This window comes from Apium graveolens, chromosome 2 (genome assembly GCF_009905375.1).
Source record: "Apium graveolens cultivar Ventura chromosome 2, ASM990537v1, whole genome shotgun sequence".
Taxonomy (NCBI): domain Eukaryota; kingdom Viridiplantae; phylum Streptophyta; class Magnoliopsida; order Apiales; family Apiaceae; genus Apium; species Apium graveolens.
The window spans coordinates 75805541-75818467 of NC_133648.1; the positions used below are offsets into that span (position 1 = coordinate 75805541).

At 33.7% G+C, this 12927-nt stretch overlaps 1 protein-coding gene across 1 annotated transcript; it reads left to right on the top strand.

Moving 5' to 3' along the window:
- The first annotated feature begins 902 nt into the window (after positions 1-902).
- LOC141707544 (uncharacterized) lies at positions 903-3130 on the top strand. Its single transcript, XM_074510753.1, has 3 exons — positions 903-1050; positions 1153-1713; positions 2740-3130. Exons 1-2 carry the CDS (start codon positions 1043-1045, stop codon positions 1709-1711), a joined length of 567 nt encoding a protein of 188 aa, XP_074366854.1. The 5' UTR covers positions 903-1042; the 3' UTR covers positions 1712-1713; positions 2740-3130.
- Positions 3131-12927: the final 9797 nt, after the last annotated feature.

Here is a 12927-nt window from a genome sequence, read left to right on the forward strand (position 1 = left end):
TTTATTTTTAAATAATTGTATTAGTAAAAACTAACATGTTATATCTATGTAAATAGTAAAATAACTAGGTGTATAATTAGAAATATGCAGTGTAATTTTATAATTACACTTAACTTTAATTTTTTTAACCGTATAATTAAATATCATTTATTTATTATATTTTGATATGTGTTTCGCATGAATTAAAAATAACTTAATATTATTTTTAAACTCAGGTCTGTTCTTTGCGCATAACTAGTCTATACTATACTATTATAAGCGAAACATGATTTTGTTTGGTCGGTTGTTAACACCTTTAAAAAAGTTTGATAACGCTTACTATATTATTATAAACGAAACATGATTTAATCTGATCAGTTGGTTAACACCTTCCCAAAAAGTTTGTTAACGGTTTCCAGAACAAAATTTAAACAAATATAATTTATTTAAAAAAAATTAAATCATGTATCTAATATAACTAAAAACTCTATGAATTATTATCCAACTTAATTTCTAATCCCACTAAACTTCTTTTTTTACCTCTTTTGTAAGAATCCAAACACTTTCAAAATTAATTTTAATATTTCAAATTATAATATAATAAATAAATAATAAAAAAAAATTAAATATTATTACCAAACAATACTAAATCATCCACGTACGTCACTGCTATTCAATACTTCCACTTTCCCGTACGCTCTTCCCGTTTTAACTATCTAAATTTTAAATTATTCAATAATATAATACATACAAAATAATATGTAAATATTTTAATTTTATTAGTCTCAATAATATATAATTATTGTTTTTTATAATTTTCTTTAAAAATATTAAAACAATAAAATTATAAAATATTATAATCAGTCCTTCCGTATGTGTAATAAGTTAAAACGAGCGAAATAACAACCGAAATCTAGAACAAAAACCAAAAAAACAGCAAAGCAAAACAGAAGTGTTCAAAACACACTTTCGCCTTCACTCAAAAGAAACCCACCATAAAACCTCCAAGCAATCATTACAAAGCACAATCTTCAATCACAATCTCTCCATTTTCAAAACCACAATGAATGAGTAAGTTACCCCCATGTAATACTATAATTATATCTACACATGTTCTTGTTTCTTTTTTAATTCTTGATTTAACAACCCTGTTCATATTTAATTCTCTTTCAGATCTCCAAAAGACAACTACAATGAACCAAGAAGATCCAATTCATCATCAACATCCACAACAAGTGTTCATGTCACAGCTCTTGATGGGCTTGTTAATGTCAATTCCCTCTTCACAATTGCTGTGTTTGTAGGCCTATCTCTCACTACTCCTAATCAAAGATCACTCGAAAACCGATCAGCTTGTGATGCTGGCAATGATGTTGCCAAGAAACTCCTCGTATTTGAAGTCGTATCGTTTAGTTTCTTTCTGTTTTCTTCACTAGTTGCACAAGGTCTTAAATTGGCTATAAATCTTTTGAATAGTAAAGATGTTGATGAGGCTTTTAGAGCTCATATTAGTCTTAAAGTTTTGAGATTTGGAATGTTGGGTTCTGCGGTTGGCTCGGTCATGGGGTGTTTGTTTTTGATGTTGTCGATGATTAATGTCATTCAGATACGGTTAGGGATGTTGTCGTGTGGGAGTAAACAGACGGTTCATTCGGTTACTGCTTTGGTTGTTTTGGTTACTTCTGCGCTTGTGGTTTATATTTCCACTGCTGTTTATGCCTTTCTGCATTAGAGGTGATTCTTGATTGTTAAAGCTTGTAACTTTATGTAATTTGGGGGTGTTTCCATTTGTTTGTATACAATTAAGTTAATTTGAATTAATGTTCTTATCTTTTGGAATTTGTTTAAATGATATTTTACAAGTAAATTGAGCTTATTAGCCTTCACATTTGCTGAAATTACTTGTGTATTAAACTTATTAGTTATTTGATTAATATGATGGTTGATCTTAGTGAGTTGTGTAATGCGTTTGTAGGGAATGGTAGCTTAACGTTGGTACTTGAGAAGCATTATTGGCTGGATTTGTGTTGCTTAGAAGCATTCTCGTATATTTCTGAATTCTGAAACAGTGTTCATTGTAGTTAGAAGTTAAAACCGTCTTGCTAGGAAGCATATATCTTTCTGAATATTAATAAGATATACCTTGTAATTTGGTGAATAAGCAACATATTTTTGTTGAAATAGAAATTGTTTATCTTTGTAACTTGTAAGGATGAACTAGCTTCGTCTTTTAATTTTTATATTAGTAGTTTTTTACCTTTGACCTATGCAAACTGTGAAGTTTACTTCACTTAAATTATTATAGTTAGTTCTCCAGATCATTTTCTTTGGGCTTTATGCTACTACTGTATTTATATGTTCAAACTCAATAATTCTTGGTCATTTAAATTTGAAATAATTGCTGGAAATCTGATTATTGATGGTTAAACTTAGTCTCCTGCTGCAGTTTGTCTAGGAAGTTTAATCTATAGCTACGTATTAATCCGTGAAATAGTGTGGTTTATATTGCGGAAAATGTTTCACATTTCTTGTTTTAATATTTCATCTTTAGCTTTTTTATTTTCATTGGGGTATTTGTAACTGTTACATGTTGAATGATGCTCCGTATTTTAAGTTACTGAAAACCCATGAAAGTTAAGACCGGTGTCGTATTGTCAACTTACACAAGTTTTGCCCCTTTTATGACCGTATTTGTCCATTTTATCATTTGTTTATTAATATGTTCCTCTTAGGGTTTTGATAAGCTTTTATTGTCTACAGGGAAAACCGTCTGTGGAGAAAGTGAATTGGATTTTAGATGTGATTATCTTCCTGACATGTCCGGTGTTTCTGTCTTGACATCAGGGAATGCAATAGTCTCTCAAGTGTTTACAGTTTGCTCCAGATTAAAAGTTCTTACGAAGATTTTGGAGGAGGATAATAAAAGGGGGTTATCAACTTACTACACGTCTACACCACTCTTTTTGTTGTGTAGTGGACTGAGGTTGTCGACTAACCATGTAATCCTGGTCCCAAATTTTCATATGGATCAATATTTTGGCCTTCACTGTAAATTTGTATTTGGCATTTCCGGTGAATCCTTAAACATTTTAAACTATATTAACAGTGTTGTTAAATGTATAATTGATTGTTCATCTTTTTAATTACTAAATAGGTGTTTTTACCCGGGGAACAAAGCTAGTGGTGCTCGTATAGCTAACAATGAAAAATCTAGTGTAGGAGCTGTTGCAAAGTGGAGCAGATTACTCGTAGTGCAGAATCAGGAAATTGTCAAAGTACTCGTTTACACATTTTTCATAAGGTGGAAATCTATTATTTAAAACATCAGGCCTATCAGCCTTGAAGTTTAGGTGCTTGAGACCGATACGACTCCGCATTCCCTAAATTCCATAAAAAAAGCTTTATAATGCCCCTATGAAGGCTACGAATGAATAACGAATGTCCTCAGCCTCGAGGTTAATCTTTTCAAATCGAACATCTTTGATAGTTGCAGAATCAATATAAAAATAAAAATGAAAATATTACAAGTTAAGAATTATTTAGGGGATTGTCATGAAGTTCGTGAACAACGGCAGTTTAATAGCTCCAGGTAAAGTTATGTGGTGACGATCGACCAAAAATTTCACTTCAGATAAGCTTAGTAGTTAGTACTTCCATAATAGTAATTATTCATACTAGCGTTATACTCGCGTGCAATGCACGGATAATTCTAAATTTTTTTTAATAAAAACTTTGAAATCGATAATTATTTTTTACTTTACTAAATTTTAATACAAAAATTTTATTCCTTAAATTTTTATATTTCTTAAGTATTTTGTACTTATATATTTAGTTATTATTACATTTTTATATTTTATCAAGACAACCTTTGTATAATATATTAATAATTTTTTAAAAAATATTACGGCTTTACTAATATGGTATAACTGTATTTTAAAATTATGTAAAATTATTATTTTATTTTTGTTATGAATTAAAAACTAAGATATATAACTGATGTATTTATTACTAAGAAACGTGAGTTTCGAAGCTCGGTTTGACTGCTCATGTATCTCGTGACTCAATCTGTCTTAACAAGATGACTACGTACCTTACTGATTGCCAAGGATCAAGTTAAAAAACGTAGTTCTTGATCTGTGGCGTGAGACCCCTTATATAGATGTTGAGAGTCCTTAAATTGGACTTGGTATAGGAGACTTGGTGATCAAGTCTCTGAATTAAAATGGACTTTGGAGTCTTAGGAAGTAGGAAGCTGATTCCTTATCCTATGAGGTTCCTTGGAGACCAATCTACAAGGATTTATGTCCTTATTGGGACACTTCTCAATAGCTGATTTTTCCCATAATAATATTTTATGGGAAAATTTTCAGCTGAAAATTTTGCCTATAAATATACTATTATAAACCCTATTTTTGCCTCCACCTAAAAATTTTACAAAACCCTAATTCTCTCCACCTCCTCCTTCTCCATTACATCATTTTCTTGGTGGATACCGGTGGAGTGCTTCACACTTGAGGAGCAGCTGCTAAGGATCTCCGCTCGTGGTTCTTGAATCGCTATTAAAGTGTGTCAACTCTCTCGACGTTGACATCTCCTCTTTCAACAATCTCCCTAATCAGATGAAAGCGTCGCAGGACATGTTTGGAATTTTTATGAGACCTAGGTTCCTTGGCTTGTGCTATTACTGCGTTGTTATCACAATAAGCAACATTAGGCCTTGTACACAACATCGCGTACATGATAGATCCTATTGCTGAAGCATAAGGAATCTTACTCATACGCTCTCTTTCCTCAGGTGTCTTAGGAGACATATTTTCGGAAAGGGACACTCCATGGCTCATCGGTATGAGACCTCTTTTGGAGTTTTCCATGCTAAACCTTTTAAGCACTTTCTGGATGTATGTACCCTGGGTAAGACCTATCATTCTTCTAGATCTATCTCTATAGATCTTCATACCGAGAATGTAGGATGCTTCTCCCAAGTCCTTCATGGTGAAGTTCTTTGATAGCCATACTTTGACTGATTGTAGCATCGGTAATCATTTTCTATAAGAAGTATGTCATCCACACACAATACAAGAAATATTACCGCGCTCCCACTAACCTTCTTGTAGACACATGGTTCATCTATGTTTTTGATAAAACCAAACTCTTTGATTGTCTCATCAAAATGGATGTTCCATCTACGAGAAGTTTGCCTTAAACCATATATGGTTCGCAGCAGCTTACACACTAGGTGTTCATTTCTCTTGGAAAGAAAACCCTCTGGCTGTGTCATATACACTTCCTCCTCAAGTTCCCCATTGAGGAAGGCCGTTTTCACGTCCATTTGCCAGATTTCATAGTCGTAGTAAGCAGCAATCGCAAGCAAAATCCGAATTGATTTTAACAGGGCTACAGGCGAAAAAGTTTAATCAAAGTCAATCCATTGCCTTTGTTTGAATCCTTTTGCCACGAGCCTGGCCTTATAGGTCTCCACCTGGCCATCTGCTCCAATCTTTCTCTTGTATACCCACTTGCACCCAATAGGCTTAACACCTTCAGGCGCCTCAACCAGAGTCCATACTTGGTTGGTATACATAGATTCCATTTCGGATTTCATGGCACTATGTCATTTCTCTGAGTCAACACTACTCATAGCCTCATTATAGGTCACAGGATCGTCATCATCAATGATTGACAGCTCATTGCCATTCTCAATGACAAGGCCATAATACCTCTCAGGTTGGCGAGACACTCTCCCTGTCCTACGAATGGGCTGTTCCACAGAAGGTTGTTCAGTCTGAACATGTATTTTTACTTGATCCGTAGTAGTTTGTGCTTCTTGAACTTCATCAAGTTCAATTTTGCTCCCACTATTTCCTTCAAGGATAAACTCCTTTTCCAAGAAGGTAGCATGTCTGGAGACAAACACCCGATGATCGGTGTAAAAGTAATACCCCAAAGTCTCTTTAGGATATCCCACAAAATTACATTTTACGGATCGAGATTCCAGCTTATCTGGGTCAACTTTCTTGACATAAGATGGATATCCCCAAATCTTAACGTGTTTAAGACTCGGTTTCCTTTCTTTCCATATCTCATATGGTGTTTGAGGAACAGATTTGGAAGGCACCTTATTCAGTAAATATGCTGAGGTTTCCAATGCATAACCCCATAGGAATACTGGAAGATTCGCATAGCTCATAATGGACCGAACCATGTCTAACAAAGTTCGATTTCTCCTTTCAGATACCCCATTCAACTGTGGAGTATATGGAGGAGTCAACTGGGAGACTATACCATTTTCTTTGAGATAATATAGAAACTCTCCATTCAAGTATTCACCACCTCGATCTGATCGAAGAGTTATAATACTGTGTTTGGTTTGTTTCTCCACTTCATGTTTAGTTTCTTTGAACTTTTCAAAGGCTTCATACTTGTGTTTCATCAAAAACACATATCCGAATCTAGATCTATCATCTATGAAAGTAATGAAGTACGAAAATCCACCCATGGCTTGCGTAGACATTGGTCCACATACATCTGTGTGTACCAATCCTAGCAAATCTGCAGCCCTCTCTCCATGTCCACTAAATGGAGATTTGGTCATTTTACCCAATAGACAAGACTCGCATGTAGGATATGATTCAAAATCAAAGGGGTCAAGTAACCCTTCCTTATGCAATGTTCGCAGTCTATTTTCACTAATATGACCTAGCCTACAGTGTCATAAATAGGTCAGATTTTCATCATCTCGTTTTCTTTTATTAGTCTGTTCAATCTAAAGTAAATCATGCTCTACGTCATATACATACAGACCATTATTTAAAATGCCACGTCCAAAAAGAACATTATCTCTAAGGATAGAACATTCATTATTCTTATTAATAAATGAAAAACCATCCACATCCAACATAGGAATAGAAACAATATTCCTCACAATAGAGGGAACTTAATAACAATTATTCAAAATAATAGTCTTGCCCGTAGGTATATGTAAACTAAATGATCCTACAGATATGGCCGCAACCCTTGCTCCATTGCCCATACGTAGAATCACCTCATCTTTTTCAAGAGTCCTACTTCCCTTTAGTCCTTGCAACGAATTGCAAATATGAGAACCACAGGCAGTATCTAATACCCAAGTAGAAATTTGACCAAGTGACATATTAACTTCGATCATGAACATGCCTGAATCAGAAGCGGTAGTCTTACTACCCTTCTTCTTCTTCAATTCTGCAAGGTAAACCTTGCAGTTCCTCTTCCAGTGCCCAAACTTGTTACAGTGAAAACAAACAGCTAAATTAGGACCAGTCCACTTGTGAGCATCTAGTATGCTCCGGAGTGATAGTGCAGAAGACATGACGAATATAGTAAATCTGTAAATGATAAACACATAACAACACTTAGAAAATATTTAATTTCATTTCAAAACACTATATGAATCGGGTCTTTATTCATAAGTGTCTCCCACTAGTTTATCTAATTTATTCAACCCCCTAAGTGAAAATTAAGCATTCATAATGCTAGTGGGAATAGGGATCCTACATTCTATCACACAACCTCGGCTGTGGCACGAAATGTCATGTGATGTTCAATAGGCAGACAACTCTTGTCAATTACATCTTATGTTATTCCCTAATATAACTTTAGCCTCTTGAATAATTGAGTCACGGCTGTGGCACGACAAACTCAATATTCTAAGTCAAGTCTAACCCAACATTTCGTACAATTGAATCAGTCTCCAACGGCCCACGGCTGTGGCACGTACCGACCTTTAGATTCTAATTCAATGTACACATCTCTATGTAATAGACAAGTATTTCTTATTTCGAAATCAAAGCCCTCGGCTGTAGCACGAAACGACAATGATTTAAAAATAAGAACCACTTTCTACCATATTGGAAGGCTATGACCGACACAAGCCCGTTGTGTCATTGACCAATTACTACTTGATATTATTTAATTTTAGAGGGATTATATTACGTTACAATCATAATCATATTATAAAGAGATTCTTCCTTTTAAATTAAATATTTCAAATCAATAATCGATAATCAGATGATTCCCAGATCGGGTGGAGCATTGTCAAGAGGCGTCACTTAATAACCCTTTCTTACAGATAGAAATCTGTTGTTGACAGAATCATCCCTTCTCTCAATATTGAAAATTCATATTCAATTACGTGTTTCATAAAAATAAGAATCTCGTGATCATATTCATAATATTTATTGTTAAGGCAAGAAACGATTCATATTCTAGATTTTCTAGAGCGCGCCTTATATTGATTTAAGTTCACCTAAATATATCATCGCATGGTAAACATAGGCATATATCTCATATATAAAATTAAATAAACAAGTAAATGTAAAGTGAAATAAAGTAAATGTGTTTGGTTATGGCCCCATCCTATGTGAACTTTATCAAGCTCATGATAAAGATCAAGGTCAATCTAATATGGTGATGGAAATAAATACAACTACTTATTACATAAGTCTTCTTGTATGTCTCGTCTTCTTCTTTGTATCACCTCCATTGGATAGCCTTCTTGAGTCTTCAATTACATTACATGATTGAAAGTAAAACTAATCTAATGAACTTACAAGAATAACTCGAGTTACATTCGAGATTTATGATTACAAAGATTGACGACATGCAAGTCGTATTTAAAACCAAAACCATTACACTAAGGTCGAAAGGCCATAACCATCCACCATGTTCATACAACACATAAAAGCATGTTAAAACACATAATCTGATCTTAACATATCATATTATCCATGATCTAATCATAAAAAGAAAATATGACAAAAATCAGAAAAATCAGAATCAAATCAGAAAAACAAGAATCACTGTTTACGGGCAGTAAACGATGTCAAACGCCTTACAGACGAGTGGCTGATAGCTTTTGCTATCAGTTTTGTTAAGACGCTCGTTTACCTATGGAATAGGGTATTTGTTTGCGTAAATCGGACACCAGACCCAGATTTCAGCAAATCTGTAGCAGCCAATTCAGAATCCGTATCTAATATGATTCTCATAATTAGAACAAACATAAATCATGTATATATACAGATTACATAATCATCTTATGATTATACAACTCACATGAATATCATATATTCAAAATCATACATATATAAGCATATTATATCAACATCAAATCATGGCGAATCACGTACATGCTCATATATCGAAAACAGTTAAAGGCATAAATGAATTAAAAACTTTTCGCAAGTAGCTCTGATGCCATTGAAGGGTTTTAGCACATAAACGCAGCGAAAACGTAAACTTAAATCTTAAAAAAACCGAAACCCTCCGCAAAAGATCCATGCAAAAAATAATATTTAATTCGTAGTTCAGTATGTTTACCTTAAGAAGCTTTACATTAATGGAAAGATGGAGGTCTTTAATAGCGATCCAAGAACCACGAGCGGAGATCCTTAGCAGCTGCTCCTCAAGTGTGAAGCACTCCACCTGTATCCACTGGAAAGCATAAAAAACATCCTTAAGTACTTGCGAAGGACTATTGAAGAGTTTTTAGCACATAAACGCAGCGAAAACGTAAACTTAAATCTTAAAAAAACCGAAACCCACTGCAGGATCCATGCGAAAAATAATATTTAATTCTTAGTTCAGTATGTTTACCTTAAGAAGCTTTACATTAATGGAAATATGGAGGTCTTTAATAGCGATCCAAGAACCACGAGCGGAGATCCTTAGCAGCTGCTCCTCAAGTGTGAAGCACTCCACCGGTATCCACCAAAAAAACGATGTAATGGAGGAGGAGGTGGAGGGAATTAGGGTTTTGTAAAATTTTTAGGTTGAGGCAAAAATAGGGTTTATAATAGTATATTTATAGGCAAAATTTTCAGCTGAAAATTTTCCCATAAAATATTATTATTATTAACCCTTTATTATTCTCATTAATAATTAAAACACCTTTTAATTATTAATCTTTTTTCTAAACTCTTTAGAAATAATTCTCTCTTGATTTAATTTCAAAAAATTAAATTCTTAATTAATAATATTAAGAACCTTTTCTTAATTAATTTATAATCAATTAAATCTCATTTAATCAATTATTAAATTTGCCAATTAATTATTTATTTCATAAATAAATAATTATCAGCCATTATTAATTAATTCCTCCACCATTAAATCATTCTCTTTTATGGTGTGACCCTGTAGGTTCAATATTAAGCCGGTAGTAGAAATAAATAATAATAAAACTATTTTATCATTATTTATATAAATTCTCTAATTCATTAAATATGATTAATTAATTAATCATATTTATTCTACATCGTGAGAGATACTTCTCAGTATATCGCGACTATCCGGATAATACGAATTCACTGCTTAGAATACCAAGAACCTATTCAGTGAGTAGTTATCGTACAATTAATTTCTTCTACCCTGCAATGTCATGATTAAATACAAGGTATGAAACTTGCGCCAAACCTATCTTATTTAATCACTTGCTTTCCCATTCACTATGCTTAGTTCTATTTAATGTAAATTAGAAACTCCTTTCTAATTTCATTCACTCTGGCCAGAGATTCCTGAACTAACATAAGTGGATCAGCATTGAACATTCTCTTCCTTCACTAGAAGGGGTAGATCCTTTATTGATCATGCACTATCTTCGTGTACAAATTTCTATACCCAGTAGAGCCCTTATAATTATCCCTTGAGAGTAATAACTAAACCAAAGCATAGTTCAGTGTACACAAGATGACTATGATGACCTCAAGTCTGAGGATACTTGTACAACTATCACTATATGAACAACCGCTGATACGTGAGTGAACTCCATCAGTTGTTCAGCTGTGTGAGTCATGTTCAGTGAACTTATTCTATAATAAGCACCTACATACTAGCTATAGTGTCACCATACAAATATCTATGAGAACAGACATCCTTCATAATGAAGCAAGCATAGTATGTACCGATCTTTGCGGATTATTAATTACTAGTTAGTAATCCTACGACCAGGAACTATTTAAGTTTAGAGTTATCATCTTTTAGGTCTCATTATTATGATCTCATCACAATCCATAAAAAGCTTTACTCTAAACTGTGGTATATCTTATTTAAACATTTAAATAGATAGAGCCCGTAATAAAAATAAAACAAGTCTTTTATTAATATCAATGAAATCAAAACAGATTACATAAAAGTTATTCCTAAATCCTCATACATGATTGGACTTAGGACATATCTCTTTCACTTGCCATGTCATCAATCCATGTGATACACTCCATCCACCATCCATTCCTTCTCAAATTTTCACCATTTATTCCACCCAACTTCTCCTATAAATAAACCCCCACCCCAACCCTTTTTCTTCAAGCTAAAGAGCCAAATACTTGCTGGGATTTTTTTCAAGAAGTGCCTCTCTTCATCTCTTTCGAATTCTATACACACACTTCTTCTCAAAAACCTTCTCTCTCTTCTATATACTTACATATATACAAGGTTTTTGAAACCCAAGCTTAGATTCACCCAACCAAGCTTTATCCCACCAAGTGAGCTCATCCACTACCACTTCCCGGCCACCCGAAGGGCTGCCCAAGTTCGGCCAATAGCCAAAATCCGGCCGAACCTCCGGCGAATTTTTCCGGCGAACTTTTCAGACCGTTTGTCAAAAGTGGTTAGTTTTAGCTTCTTATTTGAGTTCTTTGTATTTAAGCTTTGTACTTAACTTTTATACTTCATCTTAAGCTCTAATACAAGCTCTCTTATAAAGGAAGTTCTCAGGGAGAACTTAGATTCGAACTCGAAATTCGAATAAGTACTTGATCTTCGTAAAAATCATTCCAACAAGAAGATCTAAAAAGAAAAGTGCTTTATCTCCAAGGGGAGATTATATTTGACACAAGTACGAGTTAGCCAATTATTTCTTGCACTTTAATTGGATCTTGGCTAACATTCATTCGTGCTCATAAAATAATTACGAAGTAAAAGTGTAATCCCTTCTATCATCTCTAGTGTTCCAGGGGATTATTACTTGTCTCATATAAACACTTCGTAATTTGTCAAATCTTAAAATGGATCGTACGAGTTAGACAATTACTTAACGCTCTTTAACTGGATCTTGTCTAACTAATAACGTACATATAAAATATTAGGAAGTAAGAGTGTAATCCCTTCTATCACCTTTAGTGTTTCGAGGGATTATAGCTTGTTCCATATAAACTACTTCGTAATCATCCGTTAAAATTAAGGACGAATCAAATCCACGAGTTAGCCAATTAATTTACGCTATTTAATTGGATCTTGGCTAACACATATCGTGTATATAAAAAATTACGAGTCAGATCGTATAAGCCCCTTCTAACATCTTTAGTGTTCCGTGGGGTTATACTACGATATCTATAAAATACTCGTAATTACTCGTCCAAACTTCGAAAGCACAATCTTAAGCCAATTACTTGTACTTATTTAATTGGATCTTGGCTAAGACTCATAAATCTTATAAACGTGCTTGAAGTTAAAAGAGTATACTTTGACCGTATAATCGTCAATATACAAGTATACCTTAAAACCTTAAGTTAATATACTTAAAGGTAAAATTACAACTCCGAGGTTGTAATTAAAGTATTCTTCGATCCATAAATACTTAATCGAAAGTAGAAGAATACTAAAGAAGTTATAAGCCATAAGTGCTTAATATAAAAAGGGACTTCTCATATTACTCCACAACTTTATTAAATCTATGAAGGAGTAATTATAAATATACTTGACCATCTTGTTGTATTTTAAGTCAAGTATAACTAATTAGTTTTGATATTCTTATTTGGATATTATACTACTTGGGGGCTAGTACAGTAACATGTTAGTTCAAAACAAATCTTTTCCTACTTGTTTTGATTCGTGGATTGTCTTGTTAGTTTTGTAGTGAGGTGAAGTGACGTGAGGTGATTCTCGTTCTAAGACCCAAGTCCTAGACGTACTAACAGG